General features: G+C 36.2%; 1 protein-coding gene across 3 annotated transcripts in view; it reads right to left on the bottom strand.

Annotated features, from left to right (window-relative positions):
• Positions 1 to 20,194, bottom strand: part of HIF1A (hypoxia inducible factor 1 subunit alpha) — a 35,031-nt gene that overhangs the window by 5,716 nt on the left and 9,121 nt on the right. For 2 of the 3 annotated variants that reach the window (XM_064511932.1, XM_064511931.1), the window contains exons 2-14: positions 13,879 to 14,069; positions 12,809 to 12,954; positions 12,627 to 12,711; positions 10,005 to 10,117; positions 8,667 to 8,869; positions 7,197 to 7,303; positions 6,865 to 7,012; positions 5,756 to 5,976; positions 5,291 to 5,571; positions 4,618 to 4,740; positions 3,962 to 4,356; positions 2,986 to 3,094; positions 34 to 160 (exon numbers count right to left, since the gene is read on the bottom strand). In XM_064511932.1, the coding sequence (XP_064368002.1) occupies positions 34 to 160; positions 2,986 to 3,094; positions 3,962 to 4,356; positions 4,618 to 4,740; positions 5,291 to 5,571; positions 5,756 to 5,976; positions 6,865 to 7,012; positions 7,197 to 7,303; positions 8,667 to 8,869; positions 10,005 to 10,117; positions 12,627 to 12,711; positions 12,809 to 12,954; positions 13,879 to 14,069 (2,249 nt within the window). The remainder of the gene's footprint in view (positions 1 to 33; positions 161 to 2,985; positions 3,095 to 3,961; positions 4,357 to 4,617; positions 4,741 to 5,290; positions 5,572 to 5,755; positions 5,977 to 6,864; positions 7,013 to 7,196; positions 7,304 to 8,666; positions 8,870 to 10,004; positions 10,118 to 12,626; positions 12,712 to 12,808; positions 12,955 to 13,878; positions 14,070 to 20,194) is intronic. The other variant, XR_010389286.1, reaches the window with a different exon arrangement.

Below are 20,194 nucleotides of genomic sequence, written 5' to 3'. Positions count from 1 at the left end.
CCCCCTACATATTAAAAAAAAAAAAATACTAACCAGTTGATAGTAGAATGATTGTCTTTTGCTCCGCTCCATTATGACCATTTGTTTTGCATCCCTTTACACGTTTCCAAGCAAGCGATGCATTTGCTCCACGATCACCTGTCTGCTGCAATAAAGACCCCTAGAAAGAAGTAAAATAAACTTCTTTATTGAATGCTATATCCTTCTATCCTTTACATCCCTATTCCAAACTAACAGTACCTGTCACTAATTACTAATGTAGGTATTGCTGCAATTTAAAGTGGACTTCCTTCAGACCTTCGGGAAAATATATTTCCACGTACTCTGGTCTTAAACTATTTAAAAGAAGGTGAAATCAGATTTCAAGACATCATCTTGCTTATAGAAAACTACTACTAAATCCTGGTTATCCTCAGCTACCATGCTCAAGACTAGCATGTACATGTACACAAACACACCCATTTAATCATCACTGCTCTTGCCCAAGTAAGCATCAGGTTTTCACTGAAGTCTCTAATGGTTTTCCACACTGGAATTATTACTGTACACAGGAGATCCAGGAACCTTGGTACGTTGATTCTATCTAGATTTAAGAAGTAAAATTCTACTTGCACTCCAATTATTGCAACCAAACCATGTGACTTAAATCCCATGGGGAATGCAGCCATGATCCACTGTATTACAGGCATGGCTCCTGAACATACTGTTTTGACAGCAGCGTACAAGATATGGAGATCCAAAGGCTTTTAAAAGAAGCTCCATTTAACTTATCTAAGTTAGAAAAAATTGCCACTGAATCAGAAAGATGGAATGCAAGGAAAAACCACCAACTTAATAGCAACTGTGCTAGCAACAGTAGTTGAATTTGCAAAGTTCTGTCTTGTTAGTAGTACAGGCAGTTGCACAAGGAAGAAAAAGTAACTTGAGATGGTGCCATTATCCTAGACACTTAAAATAGTCAAGGACATATGTTTTCAGGTTATGAAACATCCATGCAAGTCAAAGAAAATTGTATAATAGAAGTTACAGAGTTAAACGGCTCAGAAGCTGCGTTTCATAGTAAGGTCAGTCACCTACATTGTTGCTCTTTTATTTTTTTCTGTGAATGCAATACAGTACTTCATATTAAGAAAGATGTACCTTGGATTTTACTCTGTAATGATTTGGATCATTATTTCATAATCTTACTATAACACGGCATGCCCCTGCCTTATTCTCCTGTTTTTGTAGAAAACTAAAGCAGTTTACTTTGTCTTCATTTAATTTCACTGTTTTTGCAAAATAAGTTCCCCCCTTCCATACAGTTAGGAAGTCATGAAAGATATTTGCACAATCCCAGAATACCAGTTAATATAAACCTGCGGTTAATGTCATTTTTATTGTGTGCCTGTGCAAAGCCTAGTTCACGCACTCAGAAATCCATTCCAGAGAAAGAAGCCAAATGATGGAAAAATTTGATTGAAATGTCACTAAGACCCAGCTACGTTAAAAATTCAACCTCTGACTGTGCAGAAAGAGTCAAAATATTCATAATATTTGTCAGATACAGGAAAAAAAGGTTTAGTAAAGGATGAAATAGGTACCAATAAGCATTAAAAAGGCACTAAATATAGAGGCCTGAACACTTACTATAGCAGTTAATACAGAAGTGTTTATGGTCTGTCACCTATGCCATTTTGCATATTTTATCAGCAACACTGTATGACAGCAGTAGCACTGTTACATAAGAAAGAGGCAACAAAAGGCAATAAAACTTGTAGAGCTGTGAATTCTTACAAAGCTACTGGAAAGTACAAAACAACATGCATGAAAGTGCAAAACATTAGGGAATGAAAACACTGAAATATTATGGAGGGTTATTTTGTTTGGTTGTTTGTTTTTTTTAAGAGTAAAATCTGCTAACCTCATACAAAAAGCCTGGATGTATAAATGCTTTTCCCAGCTCTCATAGGGAAGATCAATGAGAAGACAGTATAGAGTGATTACTGTCATCCCCAGAAGCAGAAGGCTAATACAGGCATAGTTCATAATTCAGAAGAAAACACCCCTGCACTGTAAGACATACTGGATGATTGTCTCTAGGAAATGGACTAGAAGAGAAACAGACTCTCAAGGGCTATGTTGCAGTAGAGGAACTAAGAATTAACTGTAAAAAACTTAGAAGTAAGAATTTGCAATGAAGGCAAGAAGAGAGATACAGTATCCTAACAGCAAAGCCCAAGACTCCAAAATACTAAGGACTGATGGTGAAAGACAAAGCTCAGGGAGTCAAAATACCCTTGCAGAAGGTAGCAAGCTGGATACCCCAATTAAGTGGGACACACACACACACACACACACACACACACACACACACACAGAGAATACATAAAAGGTTGCTTTTGAATAGCTAAGACAAATGATGATGAGCTACTTGCATGCACAAGTACTGCAGAGAGTGCATGTAATGAAAGTAGTAGTAATACATGTTTGCTAGGATGTATGAATTCTATTCACTTATGTTCATTTGGTATTTATCATCTTATCTCAGACTCGGTGAATAAAGTCTCAGACTCAGTGGAGGGAAAAAAAAAAGTGACAGAGAGAAGCATAAAGAACACCATCTCCAGTACTGACAAATATGAAAATAAGGTTTGAAACAAAAGTGAAATAAATATGTCAATTCTAAATTTAAGTGTGATGCCTTACATTTCTGAACATTCTACTGAATGAGAATGCCTCTTTGCCTGCATTTTACAGAAGAAAATCTTCTACCTAATCAAGAAACGTGCTTAGGTATAGAGGGCACTTTTGAAACACCTGACAATAAAAGAGAACTAAAATCAGTATCTGAATATAGGAGGGAATTTTACTACCAAATAATCATCTTTAATCCCAGGATTCCACCACATACTCATAGCTAAACTCAGGATTCTGCACTGATGCCTAGTTTCAGAAATTGCAAGGTTAAAAGTGAATATTTTAAAATGGTAAAACAAAACTCACAATTCCAACTGCCTGAAAAAGTGAACCATCATGTTCCATTTTTCGTTTTCTCTGAGCATTATGCAAAGCTAGCATCTTTGGATTTAGTTCTTCATCCATTGCAGTAGATCTAAGAAAAATTGATTCAGTCTGTTAAGAAGTTTCTACTATCCTCAAGCCATTGTTCTTTTGTGGACACTTTATATATAATATGACAGAACTGAATTTATGTACTATACTAGTTTTCTTTGGCAAGTGACTCATTTCAACAGTTACTGACTATGAGCATAGCAAATGTTAGTTAGCTTTAAGTCTTGCTGTAAGACTCAGAATGGCTTATAACAATTTTTAAAGGCTTTCTAGAAAAAACACAAGCATAAAGGTTCAGCAATTCACTATCTTTCTACAGAAAGGGAGGGAAGGGTGAGGAAAAGGAGTCTTCGTTTTGAATATTTGCACGTACAGATAAAGTTTCTGCGTATCAAAGATCTGGTGTTCCGATCTTGTAGAATTTTCTATCATGATAAGTATCTGCTCCGTATGCAGATATTATGACATCCATTATTATGAAATACGGCTTGTTTTAAAAGTATCACATGTAGCTTAGAGACTGTAGCTGTCTCGCATCATAATAAATTGGACAAGAAAAGCATCAGAAATATTGCATTGTTATAACTACTTGTAAATTGCCTACTGTATTCTTTTAAAAAGGGTGCAAGTCAGGTACAAGAGCAGAACAAAATTATGAACACAGTTTGCTTATAGTAGCTGCCTATTTATGTAAGACATCTCTGTAAAAGCTACCACAAAAAAGCTGCTGAGAAGTTAACTAGGGAAGCTTACTATACCAAAAATATCTTGTTTGAAATGTCTAGATTTAAATGTTTCAGTTCCTACATCGAAGTAGAATGCTGAAGACAGCAATACAGTTGCACTGTTTCAAAGTGTATTACATCAAACTTCTTGAATAGATACTAGGGCTTAACTTTTAAAATACCTTTTATTCAGAGTGACTGTTAGCAAACTGGGTGCTCCCGGACAGGATTTTTCTGTCTGATCCAGTGTTCCTTTTCCTGCTCTGATTGGAGATGCAGTTCGACTCCTGTTGCCACCATATGGTGATGCTGGGGCACTACTCGTTTCGCTGATTACGTGGACAGGAGATGAAGGAACAATTAGTGTCTTCACGTCGTCCACGCGTTCTGTCACTGGTTTTATTTCATCAGCAGTAGTTGATGGTGTCTGAGTCTGCTGAAATATGGTAATGGTGGCTGCACTCTGAGAGCTGGAAGAACCGTTTTCCAGTGGAGATAGCTGATCAAAGGAGCGTAACTGGAAGTCATCATCCATTGGGATATAAGGAGCCAACATCTCCAAATCTAAATCAGTTTCCTGGAAAACATATGAGGTAAAACTTACAATACATCAGAATATCTCAGCTATGACTTCATGGCCCCATTAAGGCTCTTCCTCTTACCAAATATTTAGAATAATTTTCTGCAATCTCTTCCTTTATTTTAATAAAAGTCTGATTACATTAAGAGGAGGGAGGTTCCTGAAAACATTCAAAGAAAGAGAAAACAAAACAAAAGAGAAGCACATTGTGAATGTAAGAATTAAGATGATTCAGCAGTTTAAATGAATGTACATTACCTGAGTAGAGAACGGATTTTTTGCTTCTGTATCTATCGCAAAGAGTTTCTCCACTAATTCCAGTTTGAATTCGTTAGCCATATCATTATCCACATCAAAGCAATAGTCATTGGGACTACTGGGCTGTAAAAGTATTTCAAGTGCAGTTTTTAAGTTTCTGTCATTATCTTATTTTGCATTATTTCTATGGAATCTGAAAAGAGTACTAATGTAAAAAAATTAACTTCAAGCTGTAGCTGCACAAAAACTAAAATAGGAGAGGAAAACATTTACACCTTTTCCATATACGTTCAAATTCACCTCTTTTGGGAAGCATATGACTAGCTGGAACTTTGAAGGAGCACCTACAATGATTTATTGCAGCTATTTTGCTATTTATGGTAGTTGTCTCTGAATTATCCTTTTCTGTAGAGACCAGTCCCAAACTGTTCCTGTTTCTATTACATTGGATAGAAACTATTGTATAGTACTACTGGATGCACTTCTTTAATGAAAAGAATTTTCAGTATGAAAATTTTATCTTTTTTTCCCCTCAGATCATGGTATAATCTTAATTAAGCCACAACTTGTAAATAATTTTAAATTTCTGTCTTGGCTGTATCTTTAATCTTGACCCATAAGCCCCACCAGAACAGGCATTTTAGTAACAGTGTATGCAAATTACATAACTAACCTCAGGTGAACTTTGGCTGGTACTTGCATCTGAAGGGCTGGTTGGTTGCTCCTGCACCTGAGGCATGGTAAAAGAAAGCTCTAGTGGCTCTGTGTTTGGCTCCAGCTTTGACACAACTTCTCTATTGAGTGCAGGATCAGCACTGCTACGAAGCGGCTTTGTTGTTTCAGAGGCAGGCAGTGGAGACATTGCCATATTTATATTCTGCAATTTCTCACTGGATGAGGGGAGCATTACATCATTATACAAAGGAACTTCATCACATTGTTGTTCATCAGACTCTATAAAAATTAAAAGAAACCATCAACCTAAGTAAAAGTACTGAGTGTGTCTATGGACCTCATTAAATTTAAACAGTGGCTGAAATATCATTAGGCAAGTGACAGTGGAGGTTATTTTCCAAAGTGTACTGTAAAACATTAACTTTACTAATAAGCATGCTCTTTAATTTAAACACACACCCACCATTGCTGCTGAAATCTAAAGAGATAATTGTGTCCCCAGCAGCTGGGGCCAGCACAGTTAAAGCATCTGGTTCCTGTTTAAGTTTTTCAAAGAGGCTGTTGGTATCATCCAGTTCAGCTTTGATGAATATTTTGGTCATTTTCATATCAGGAGACTCCACTGGTTTCAGCATACACTCAGTTTGTCCAAGGGAAAAAATCAGATCTTTCTGGACAATTCCACTGTCAGATAGAAAGGAGGATTGTTATTAAGAACAGCTAAAAGGAATAATTTCAGCATTAACAGTTTTGTAAGCTGCAAGTCTTGAAAAGAAAATTACCAGGACAAAAGTTTTAATAGTTCTGTTTTTCCACTTCATTGCTTCCTCAAATGTTATACACAAAGCAAGCGCTAGTTGTGGTGCCATAAAAAGGTAACAAATAAGTAGACATGCTTTCTTGAAAGCATCAAGAAAGTAAGGGGGCGAGAAAAGAAAAGTTACGGTCATCTTTTTTTTAAATGAATGTACTATATTAGTAGATTGGTATTGTTACATTCAGTGCAGTTTTGAAAACTAAAAGTTTAGGATTATTGTGTAGCTGCACAAAATTATTTAACAAATATACCTTAAGTTGAAGCTTTCAATTAAAAAAGGAATTTTGATGAAAAAAGATAAGTGGGGTTAGGAAAGACATCAGTACTGATGCTCTGGCTCAATGACTAGAAATCACCAGTAAAATAAATGGCTTCAGACTGTGGACAAAGATTAAATAGATGTCTAGATGCAGATACTCTCTCATGTGCTTCCGTTGTAATGGTCCAGAAGAGCCTGGCCTACTCATTTGCTTGCAGAGATCTCTCTACTGCTATCACTAGATTAAAAAAAGTGTGGGTGTATGTTTTTTTGTTTTATTTTAAACACAACTCCTAATCCTATGATGGGAAGTATTCTGAGCAAAAACAATCATTGGTAAGAAGAACAGTAACATCACAACATATTCAACAGGGTACCAGATACTCAGCAAGTTGAACAGGGAAAAAATATATATATATATAATGCCATCAGAATCTGACTCCATCTTCAATAAAAGTCATGGAAAAAAAAGGATAGTGATGTCCACTCAACTTACCTCAACACATAGTTTACGCATACTATGCACTGTGGCTGAGAATTCTTAGTGTTGTATATAACAGTTGCTTGAGTTTCAACCCAAACATAGCCACCTTGTTTAGCAAGCATTCTGTACTGTCCTGTTGTCACCTGCCCTTTTGTGAACACTAAAAGCAAAAAGGACATCAGCTTTAATTACAGGCAGGAGAAACAAACATGGTTTTCAAGAAAAGTAATCACTGCAGATTCATATCTGCAATTAAAAGAAAACCCTCTTTATTCTGCTGCTTTCCCCAGTGCTGAATCTCATCGCTAGCAGTTGGAGAGTTTTAAATACATCTTTTCACTTACTATCATGGTGCGTTTTGGTCAGATGATCAGAATCCAGCGCATGATAGTACTCATAAATTGAACGACCCAGGAGTTCCTCTGGCTCGTACCCCATCAACTCTGTAATTCTTTAAAAAGAGAGGGAAAAAATGCTAAGTCAAAGCAGACACGGAGTAGCACCAATACTCATTTTGGATGCTTGCAAATCTAGGGAGATCTTTAAGTCACTTCCATACACATTAGCAGCAATGTTGATTCATTGTGAGTTTTCATTTTGAGGTAATTTGCCTTTTTTTTGTTTTCTGCTTTAAAAGAAGTTTCAGCAGGCACAGGATTTTACTTCTTACTAAAATATTTATAAGCCAGTCCACCACAGGACAGGATTTAAGTAAATCCCTGCTTTCTAGGCTTTTTTGCTTCAAGTGAAGACTAGCTTCTTATGGACTAGAATATCAATTTACACTAATAACAAAAATGTAATAAAATAAATACATATTTCAACAGCTTTAAACATGCAACTAAAAGAAACAGGAATCCTTTCTCCACAGTCGTCAACTGTCAGCTTTTAAAGAAAACAGTATTTTCTTCAGCCTCTAGAGGGCAGTGCTACCTAGGAGGAAGCATTTATTTGCTGTTTGTCCTATTCCACATGCAGAATTTGACCAAATATGTATGTTTTTATTCGAGAGCATAAGTCTTAGGTAAAGTTATAACAAAGGGCATAAAATAACCTGCACCTTCTGCAACTACTAGTAAAAAATTACTTTTTGTTATAAAGAAAATGAAACTCATAGCAGGCAGTAACAAATAATACCCAATTAAAAAAAAAAAAACAACACCTCAGGGCAATGAGTTCCTTCACTTCCATTTTTCAAACTTGTCAAGCTCAAGTTTCCAGAGCACAGAAAGAGCATTCTTATGTATTCCACTGCATCCAAGATTTGTACTGGAATACAATCTCATTTTAAACAGCAGATGTATTGCATCAAAAGTACAGCTGAACTTTTTTTTTTTTTGATTAGAGAACACACACTGATCTCCTGAAGAAAAGGAGGGAGAAGGGGGGGCAGCAATAAAATGTGTCTCAAGTATCCTAAATACAAGCACTCTTTTCAGTCACTGAAAGGTTCCACCATCTATGACAACCCTAAAAATCCTTCCTATTCTTTCAGTATCCAAAAGAATCCTATTTCAGTTTAGTTTTATTGTTGTCACTATACTAAGGACCAGTTTGAATAGGTATTTAACTGCAGGAAAACAAATTATTCAGGAATAGTAACCCTCCACCCTCCTTAGATTTAAGAATTTGGCTTTTATATAAGACATCCTGACCAATTAATATAAGCCAAAACAACACACTGAATATTATGTTTTGCAGGTGAATCAAGTTAAGGATTAAGACTAAAGGTATAATGCCTACATTAGCAAACACATAAAAACCTTGCAAATTCTTCAAATGAACTAATCTGTTAAGCACAAAACATATTTTACCTTTCATCACAATAGGAAAATTTCATATCAAGACCGTGACGACTGAGGAACGTTTTACTGTCCAAGGGGACCTCAATGTTTGATGGATGAGGAATAGGTTCACAGATCAACACCAAACACGTCATGGGAGGCTTTTTGTAGCCACAGTGAGTCTGATTACTGCATGTGTCATACACACGAATATGTCCAGTGCAGTGGAGTACCTATGGGAGAATTAGATTTTAAAAGAGACCATATTCTTTTCTGTAGATGACAGTTCTTATTTCCATTAGTACACCTCCAGTAAAGTCTTCCCCTTCCCCATCTCTCTTTATTCTGTTATTGATATCAGCAACAACAACAACGCAATAGAGCTTTCAAACCAATTGGAGAAGGGGATAAAAAAGAAAAAAAAAAGGGGAGGAGAGAGTCAGTTCTCCTCCTCATGCTACACAGCCTGTGATGACTACCTTGGCAGCTGGCTGCCAACTCTTTCCTCCCTGGTGTTCACTGAAACAATACTAGAAGTTTCTGTGCTTCTCTCAACTTTGAAAGTTACCTGAACTATGACACTGATTGCAATGGCATTACCAGAAGATAATTTACTTTTTCAGTTTGAAAGTTATAGAAAGAGTAGCAGTCTCCATTTTAGATCTTTTACAGGAATGATGTTGCAAGGAGAGATCAAGTAGGTTCCTTAAAAGATAAGAAGTTTGGCATTTTCTTGCCTCTCCCCCCAGCATTCCAAAGTAGAAATAGTTCATATACAGCAGAAAAGAAGAAAGAGGCTGTGTGATCAAGAATAACTAAATTAAAATTATAAAAGAGAATTTTGAGTAGGATTACCACTTGATAGAGTAAAAGGTTGTATTTTGCCCAAAGAAGAAAATGCATTCATTTCAGAAAGTTATCAAACTAGGCTCTTTTTTCCCAATTATTAAAAATGGGATAGCCGGCAACTTCAGAAAGAGCAATATTCAAGTCCTTCAGAGAGCTCTCAACTGTCACATTTACAGTCAAATTAAAATCAAACAGTTATCCGTATAATCTAACGTCAGGTAACTTTTTCCCTCAGAGAAGGCTTTATGCAAACATATTTAGGAATCAGAATTCCTAATAAGTAAATACCCTCTGATTTAAATGGGAGAGTTCATTAAGACTTTTGAAAAACTAATTTTAAAACATTGTTTCAGTTACCTCCATGGTGTATTCTGCATTAAAATTCAGCCTATTTAAGCACAGTCATTAAGTACTTGGTGAAACTCAAGCAACATTAACTAAAAATGTTGAAATACAGTAAGTTATGACATCTGAAAAGCAAGCTGCCAAGCTGCATAAATATTCCTTTGCATTAGTTACCTTCCATGTAGCAGACTTAATATTCACTGTTCTTCCCCTGCTAGTCAGTGTACACTTCATTCTGAGAAAAAAGCTGCGCTCCGTGTTCTGCTCTTTGCCCTTTTTCACAGGACCTAACAAAAGCAAACAGTAAACCAATTCTTAAGCTCTTGGATCACCTTCCCCGGATAAAAAACCAAAAAAAAATCCACGTTACAGAACTATCTCTTAAGACTAGGGAAAGACAAAAAAAATCAGCTTTCTTGAAAAAAGTCAAGAAATCCTAATGCAAATTAATACTATTGGCATTCACTTTTTAGTTTTACTTGCTAACAGTAGGCTTTAAGTTAAGTGTTTGCCTTTATAGAGGAGAACCTTTCAAAGTCAGTTACTAGCTAGGCTATTTAAAAACAAACAGCCTAATTTGGGCAGAGAAAAATGCAAACTGATCCTACCAGGAAAACTACAAGCAGCTCACTGTGAATTGGAAAGGAAATAAAGCGCCTAGGATAAGGAGAGGTGGGAAAGAGTGAATTTGCAGAGGGGTGCTAATGAGTTAGAATTAAATCATGGTATAGCATGGAAGTTTAGAACACGAGCTTACTTTTAAGTTTATATAATATTTTGCTCATCTTCCAGAGACAACAGTTACTATGAAATTCTTCACGGTAGCTTACAGTACAGCTACTAGCTTGACAAAATTCATTAGAAAACAGTAAAGCCACTACTTGGCTTTACTGTCTTGTAGCTATGCTGATAGCAGAGAAAGGCTGATGTGGATAAGCCTACTCTGTGCTGCAAGGGAATATCCTCAATAAAAGAGAAAAAAAATGCAAAGTTCAGAGAAACAACTACAACCTATTTAATTCAGTTTTAAAACTGTGCTTTTTAAAGAGTTCAACTATGAATTTCTGAATTGGTTTAAGATCACTCAATAATGTTACTGTTACTAACTCCTGATGCTTTAGGCTGCACTCTAAGCAGCAGCTGTAAAAGATGAAGCAGCTTTCACAAGTCTGATTCAGACATTATTTTAAAAATTGCCAGCTTTGAAAGTTTCAAAAGCAACCTTGTAAAACCAGAATGCAGTTCAACATTTCTGCCAGTCACATTTATATTTGTTTGCACCTGTACAATCCCAAAGAGCAGTATTTAATCCTCAAATCCAAACCAAAGTAATTCCATTGATGTAAGAGCTGCAGTAGAATGTAACCTGGGAATCCTAATAAATACAAAAATGTACTATTATTACTGTAATTTAGAGTTTTGTCTGCCAATTTCATTTGCGAAAAAGATTTGTAAATAATGCTTTCCAGACATCTTGTTCCAGCCTAGTCAATTTACACATGCTAGAGTTATTTTTCATGACACTAACACCATGTTTTTTAAGAATATATTTTCATAACAAAACAGGTGTTTACCCTGCTTTAGTGAAGATTTTTTTTGCAGATGCAATGCTGTACTCCAAGTAGGGGGAAAAAAAAGTCTAATCTAGCCCTGGATACATATTTCAATAGTAAGGGCAGAGAAATTTAGAAGGATGTTACCAAAAAAAAAAAAAAAAAAAAAAGAGAGAGAGAGAGAGAGAGAGAGAGAGAGAGAGAGAGAGAGAGAGAGTGTGTGTGTGTGTGTGTGTGTGTGTGTGTGTCAGGGCCCTTAATACTTTACCTTATCTGGCCTCCACTGAATTAAATGGAATCACACTTCTGATTTAGTGATACAAGAAAGCAGAAGTGGGTCTTAAGTGATTTTATGACATGGTAATTTATTATCATCTAGATTGAGAGTCCACCCTCTTTGATGAGCCAGGAGTCAGGTCAGATTTTAGATTTGTAGCAACTGAGTAAAGCAGATCTGTTTGGAGGCATGCATGTTGCCTAGTCCTTACAATCATTAACAAGCTTTGAAAAGACTTAAAAATCACCGATTCATGGACACGTATTAATTTCAGAAGTATACAGAGCATATGATTCTGATGTTCTGTTCTACTGCCCTGAGGGAAAATTTTGAAATTTGAGAAGAGATACCCATTTCATGCACTGATTCAAAGGTGCCACGAAGCATCAGTTCCAAAGCCCAGAATTAACAGTGGCTTTAGGGGTCTGTCTGGGTGGAAGGGTGTTCTTCCTTATTCTTACCAAACCAAAGAGCATCAATATCCATAAGGCTACTACCTGATTAGTTTTTTCATCTTTTCTATGTCCTAGACATAACACCACAGATTTGTGGAAGAAACCATTTCCCTTTAAACTGTCCTGAGAAGACATGCCTAGACCAAGACAAACGTACCAATATTTAACTTCTCTATATTATTCTATAGCAATCACTTAAAATCATTCTCATTCAACCTACCTCTAACTACTGTTTTTCCTGTAGGCATGCTAATTCTTTTAACTTTCAATAATTGAGTCATTAATTTTGTTTTAAAGAGTACTAATGAAGTCTCATCTCTCCTACAATTAGAATATTTCCAAAACATTCTGGCTATTTCTGTAGTTAGCATCTCCAAACAAGATGTGAAATCTAAAAAATAAAATACAGTATTTTGTTCTCTCTTAACTCCTTTATCTGGCAGATAACCAAACATGCTAATGACAACAGGAATTGTCCTTAACTAAATTAAACAGATTTCTTTCTTCTCACCATTTCTGTGCGTAAGCATTTCTCTCAGCTCTTCATGGTCACATGGATGAGTGAAATCGAACACACTGTGCCCCGTCAACTCAAACTGTAAAAGTAAGTGGTACATTGAGTCTAACATTTTATATTCAAAACTGTAAAACGTTGATACATTTTTGTAAATCTTAGGAAGTGTCAATATTCACCTGAGTAAGTCCCATACACTTGTTCACATTTTCAGACATGTAAATCATGTCCCCATCTTCAGAGAGAACCATGACAAATCCATCAAGAGCTTTTAAGTAAAAACAGTTCAGCTCCTTCTCCATTTTGGCTTCTGTCTCCAGCTCACCTATAAGAACCCACATACTTTTGTGAGTAAACATCAGTCATTCTTCACTTACCATCAGGAATGATGTCTGGCACCAGTCTGTAAGGAGTCATTCTAGCAGGATTGTTCAAACACACTGTAATTCACTTATCTCAGATAAGTGACCAATTAAATTCTTCAAGGTCTGGCAACGATACCACGAATTACAAAGTTAGAGTGAGGTTAAACCTCTGTACTTTCTACATACACCAATAAACCCTTCACCTTGAGGAAAAGCATAAATACTACCACCTATCTCAAAAAGACATTACAAACTTTTCTCAAGGGCTTCCCTTTAACAGTATGTCTATGATACGCAGGAGTAACTTTGGTGTAGGCAGGCACACATGAGTACCAATAGGTAGTACAGCTTCCACAGCATGCTAAACAGATACTGGTTCATAAGCTAGCTTAGATACACCTATCCATAGAACTGCAGGAATGACTGCAACGAGGCAGACATTGCCTCGGTTAACTTCACCTTCAGTGGAGTACAAACTATAAAAAATTCCCTGCAGCTTACAGTAACGAAAAACACCCACAGTTGGCTAGGCCAGCTTTACACCTACCATCTACAGTTTAGTAAAGCACAGTTTTAACCTAATTCTCTAGGAGAAAGAAAACTAACTTTGAGAAAAGGGTCACAAAGCTGAGACTCTTAAAATGGCATTGGGGCTCAGCTTACTCTGACGAGGCAACTACTATCATCAGAACAGAAAGGGAAAAACAAAGTCCATTAAACTGTGGCCATGTTTTTCCTGTGCCTTCACTAATAGCCTCTTTCTAGTGGAAGGTCTCCAACCAACTATTAATTTCAGTATTTTTAAATTGCTCACAGGCTTTAAAAACAGCTTCAGTATACATGCAGCCCCTCTTCCAGATTCTGTTGATAAGTTATTCACTTACCAGCATCTAGCAGCTTCCTCATTCGCAAGTAGCTGATGGTCAGTCTCATAATAGAGGCCTTGTCGAGGTGTGCGCTCACGGTGTGTGGGAGAGGCAGCTGATGAGCAAGTTCATAGAACACTTCTGATTCCTTGCTTCTTCGACATCTGGCTGCATCTCTTGATTTTTCCTTTCTGCGTTCTGAACTAATCCTGTATAAATGAAGTTTGGAGTTAATATAAAAAGCAAGAGGAGGAGTCCTTAATGTAAGTCAAGCTTGAAACTATGTAAGCTGCCCAGTAGCCAATACATTTGCTATTGAAGTTGAATAATTTAAAACTTAATTTTTAAATTTAATTCCATTTCTATCCTGTACTTGCACACACATTTCTGCAGCTATCAGGCTTTGCCACAACTAGACTCTAGAGCACAAAGTCTTCCAACAATAAACATCAGTTCTTAAAAACAGATATCTACATACACTGAATGTTCTTAAAGTCCCTATCATCTCATGCCTTGACTGCTGCTCTCTAGCCTCCAAATCCTGTTTCCTTCCTCTTTCCTACCAACCCCTAAAGTCCATTCAAAATACTACAGCTTAAGTCATTTCCAATATGATGCTTCAGTAATATCATGTACACCCTCCAAATTCCTCCATTAACCATCTCATTCCTCACATGCTAAACTTGTCATCCTTACAAAGCCCACCTAACAAGTCAGGTACGTAAGGATACTGACTTAACATACGGTGTGTAGCTTTTCAAGTATCCCCAAAATTACATTTCCTATTTCTTTCTCCCATATAGCCTCTTCCATAGTCTCCCCTATGCTAGAAAACTCCCCACTGTAAAAGAGTGACATCACTCTCCCTCCTTTGCCTCTATTAAACTCATCTCCCCCAAAATGCATGAAGTAAATTGCAGCTTGCTAACAGCAAGCATGGAATCAACTGTGATTTTCCACTAGTCGGTAATCCTGATATTTATGCAGTTTATTATCCCTCTTCCCTATATCCATATCAGTTCACATGTTTTCTCATGCATCTGTCACATTCTTTTTAAACTAAGCATTTTGAGACAGGAACTCTAAATTTTTCTTACGTTTGAACACAAAGAGCTCAATGCTGCTATGGTCCCTGGGGAAGATTAGGCCACTGCAGTTAAATGTGCTTTTACTTCAAAATGCACGGTGCAAAAAGGCAATAAGGTATTACTTTCAGGTTTTCTTTCTGTACATGTGTGTCTTCTGAAGGCATGCTACCTTCATTTTACACTTAATTAAGATACAGAAGACAGTTGTAGTAATCTGTAGGACTACCTTTTTGCATTTACTTACCTGAAAATTTTAAGATAAATATATGCCTATAAACACTGCTTTTATAATTCAAAGTTGCATGTCTTTCAATGTTATCATAAAGAGATTAAGTATCACTAGTTGAAGAAGAAAACGATCCTTTTTATACTGCATTATAGTTACTACCAACAGTTTAAGAGTAACTTTTGAAAGCCTAGTCAGATTAGAAGGCCAGGCACTATCACTGCCAAATTTTCTTTTCTAAGCCTGGAGATCTGTGAAAAAAATATTATATATAACTTTTCATTTAGCACATATCCTGTGACAGTACCACAAATGACAGAAGAAAGTGACTCACTAGCTGATTTTACCTAGGAAATAGTGAATCGGACTACATGGAAGCAGTGAAATACATACACAAAGAAACACATTTCAGTCCTTTATCTGCTGTGTTATTCACAGTAATAACAGCCCAAAAACCTGCTTAGCTTGTGCAACCATATGCCAGGGACAATACTATTAAGGCTGATGGCAGAAGCAAGAATGTCTTAAAACATGAAAGTAGTTTAAGAAGTTGCTATAAGGACAAAGTAAACTGACAGAATTTCTTCCAAGATTACTTTTTTTCCAGCTTCATGAAATTTTAAGGCATCCCCATCCATCCCTAACTGCTACCATCCATTCCTTCCTCTGTCACCACCAACAAAAGTAAGCTTTAGCAGCTTAATTTTCCGAATCATAAGTTTCTTAAGAAATAAGAACATGATTACACTTTCTCCTTTGCATGGCAAAAATCAGACTACTATATTTCTACGTAATGAGACTATATCAACATAATAGTAAAGGAGGTCTTCGGAAAACTAACTAAAAGGTATCAAATTAGTTAAAAAAAATTACTGACATAAAATAGTCCTATCAGTGTCTCCGAATGCAGCCTGTATTCCTTAAAAGGAAAATATAAAATAACTGATGATATTTTCCTGTCTTGCAGATTTCTTCATACTCTGTCTCAACGTGAGGACAGATGTTCCTGCTCTAGTAATGGCAATCATGGTCTGAGAGGCTTGAGGCTTCCCAGCATCCAAGTATATCCTGAAACAGTCATTACTTTCAAAAGTCTGACCTTTAAAAACATTGAAAATATATTTTAGCTATGTAACCTGCTGGATTTAACATTTCTTTCTCAAGTCAGGTCTCAAATATCTTTTCTCTTAGTGGAAAACTAAGGGCGCAGGTCGCAGGTGAACATACCATTCTTGATTCTCTTAGTCCTCTTTCTTGCACTAATGCTCTCTCTCATGACATGGGTAAAACGAGTAATTACTCTGCCTTAGATTCGCCTTTACATCTCTGATTTTTCTTTCCTAGGTACTCATTCAAGATCCCTTCTGAGAAAAGTTCCTCCTGGTATAGAAACTCAGGAGATTAATACTGGAAGTAATGGTTTTCCATCTGATTAGATGCTCACATTTTTGTCCTGGCTTCCTTTTCAACAGGAGACTGTTAGCACTTTTAATTAAAACAAAAAAAACCACACAGGCTTTCGCAATAATGCTATGCATTTCAAGACTACAAGTTTATCAGGCTTAAAAATAACAAATGCATGTGGAAAAGGACAATGCAAGAGACTGAAATAGATACTAAGCTCACAAGTTGAAATTTCAGCCCTTTCTCTTACATTTTCTTTATGAAGGCTTTAAATTCTCAAAAATATTTCAGACATTTTCTAGATTTTACCTACTTTCAGCACACCTAGCAGCAGACTTCAACACAGAGTCAGAATTTCTCACAGCCATTGAATTATTAATGAGTGACATACTGCTAAAACCAAGCTTGTAACTTTTGTTAAAATGCAACTCCAAAACCAGAGAATCAAGTGCTGCCTACTGAATTTTTTTCTGATTTTCAGTTGTTACTTGAGTTTTGCCTGTTGTAAATGTTAGCTGGTGTTCAAGTGACAGATTCTAGTCTCCCTATTACTTATTATGTATTTCCTTTTTAGAAAGACTAGCTGCTATATACAGATAAATATTTAAACATTAAGGATTTAAATAAATAATAGCACAGCAGTTTGCTACTTTTTTGTTTAAAATTAAGCTGTAACCAATCTGAGCAAAAACTAACAATTTAACTAGGAAGATCAACTACCAGCTTCAAAGAGTGTTTTTTTAATGGATCAAACTAATGGGGAAAAGGTCTTTCACAAATTAGGTTTGTTTAATGACCAAGTGAAGTCAGAGTTGCCTTAATGTGCGATGCCACCAAATGAAAAAAAAAAATCCTTTAGTGTTGCAACTACTCTAACCTTTGTTACTTCCAGTTAAAACAAAGTAAATGAAAAAGCTATGCCTCCACTGGGCAAGGGAGCACTTAAGGAAGAGAACTTAAAACAGCAGCAAGATGTGAAAACTGGCACTGGCATAAAGTCAGTTTAAGTCATATAGTTTAGAGGTATTTTTTTAAGTTGTACTTATGCAAAAAAAAAAAAAACCAAAAAAACAAAAACAAAACACCACTCATGGTCTTTGCTACAGAAATATCATTCTGTAAAGATAGCAAGAACATGAGTTCCATTTAAAATAAAACCAAAACTTAAGATCTTTAATACAACCTTCTGCTATCTTTTTCACATGAAAGAAAACAACCTAAATATTCTAAAGACAATCTCAGTTGAAAAGTGGATTATATGTTCAATGAAAATATCATAAATGCCCATGCTAGACAGGAAATTGCATGCATTTCCAGGTATGATGTTTCCTGCGCAATTGCAGTGCCAGACATTCGTTTCCATTTTGTATTTTTTCCACAAGAATACAGAAGCAGAGAAGCAATCTAAAGCAGGATATGCACTACAGCTCACAGAAAGCAGCAATTCCGTGAAAATTTTAAATCCCATATCTGGCACATTCTTATATATGTAAAAGATGTTCATGTATAATAGCTGAATAAACATTTGCGTTCCAAAAGAGATCAGAGTTAGATACCCAAAGCAAAAACATATTTAACCACCAGGATCCACTACAGCTGGACTGAGAGTTAGACTAAAGGATATTACCTGGGCTCACTGCCCAAAATGAAAGAGGTTTTAAAATATGGTAAGATGAATATAAATAAAGCTTTACAGCAGGTTTTTGCAGCAAATAAAATTGGCCCAACAGCCTTCAGGACAAAGCATGCCAGCAGCAGTCATACCCGTACCAGTTACAGATGTAACACAGCCTTTGTACTTGCATGTGTAATTCCTGTAATTGCCATCACATGAGCCATTCTGGCCAGAACTTTACACTTAAACAATATATTGTTTGTCACCATATCATCCCAAAGACCCCAAACATCATATATTTCTAGAAGCAATTCCCCAATCTTCTAAATATAGCCTGTTTTCATTTTCTCAAGTGCAAAACTAATCACGGACCACATTTAAAGCTAACTTGTTCCTCCTTATTTGCCACTACTAACTTAAACCAAATAGGAACTCTGGAAAATACCATTAGTAACCAATAAAGTTCAGCTTTAAATTACTACCTAGAATAAAAATGAGTCAGTGGACAGATCTTAAAATATGTAGCACGTTAACTTTGTCTCCTCCTAGTTTCTTAAACCATCATGCACTGTTGAGGAACATTTTTACAGATGTGTACACAATATTACATTAACACAAGCAATTGATCTCTCTCTGTATCATTTTGCTACTGTTATCAGTTTTCTATCCTTCCTAGCTGCACATTTTTTCATACTAACCTCCTGTCTCTCTAATCAGATTTGTCTCTTGAGGTGTTTTCAATTCCCATGTAAAATAGCTATTGCATGTGTATTAATCCAGCCTCCTCTTGTGTACTGATTCAGGTTTTGAGAACATTTTAAAAAGTGATTATAAACATCTTCCAATAGTCATTCACATTTTTCCTCTTTGGAAGTCTCTTCTACAATTGAGAGGCCTTAATATCAAGACATCTGTTTTTAGACAGTTTCTTAGAAGTATTTATCTTTTTAATACAGAAACAGAATATAATCCAAATCAGTGGGTCTCAAGCCAAATAACAACACCTCAATATGAAACTTTAACTAGTTTTCAGTTCTGAAATTAATTTCATTCATTTGCCAGTACAAGATTTCATAAGGAATACTTTCATATTAGATGCAATCTATTCTGAGATAGTAAATCTAGCACTGGAAAAAATCAGACTTCCAAACTGAGTCACAAAGACTGTGTCCTCTCTGTAACAACACAGCTTTAACTTTTTTTTTTTTTTCATTAAAGAAGAGGCAGTTTTTACAGTAAGATAGTATATTAACAGTTTATGCCATCATTGCTGGTCTTTGATCCCACAAAATAAATCTGTAAGTGGGCTTGTGTTTAGCTTGTACGGTTGAATTCATTCCTGCAGTTGGTACAAGACATGGTTGTCTTTTTATGCCTAGCTTAAAAAAGATGCTACTGCAAGCATAGCTTGTATGGGTCAGCAGTGCAATTCTTGATTCACCACAGTATTGCAGCAGAGTACCTCAACACAGATACATACTCCTGTGTAAGGGACACAGTCACAGATAGGCACATCTATGCTGACAGCTCTTACCTGCTACCGCACATAATATACCTTTGCTAATAAAATGCAGTCTAGATATAACCTTACTTAAAAGTACAGACTCCCCCAAATTATATTACATTTTAGTATATTACAGAGAACTTTACTCTGAACAGTACTGAATATGCAGTCATTCAATTTTCTTTACTCTTTGTTAGATTTTTTATTTCGTCCAGGGTTCTGGACAAAGAACTTCCAGATAAGCCCAGTGCTTACCACAGAGAAACTAAACCAGGGGAATTCCACTTCCCTAAAGAAGATTTCACATTAAAAAGGGGGTTATAATGTAAGCAGAGTGCACTACCCAAATCCAGATACCTAATCATACAGGGATTTAATGATACAAATATTCTTATTAAAAAAACAAAAACACACTCATCTGCCACCTGGCTCAGGGAAAGAGTCACATACAGAGCACATGCCTGTTAGTCCCCTTCTCCCCTTAAAAAGAATTTTTG

The sequence above is a fragment of the Dromaius novaehollandiae genome, chromosome 5 (genome assembly GCF_036370855.1).
Source record: "Dromaius novaehollandiae isolate bDroNov1 chromosome 5, bDroNov1.hap1, whole genome shotgun sequence".
In the NCBI taxonomy this organism is placed as follows: Eukaryota; Metazoa; Chordata; class Aves; order Casuariiformes; family Dromaiidae; genus Dromaius; species Dromaius novaehollandiae.
The sequence above is the reverse complement of the archived record's forward strand: the minus strand, read 5'-3'. Positions and strand labels throughout refer to the sequence as shown.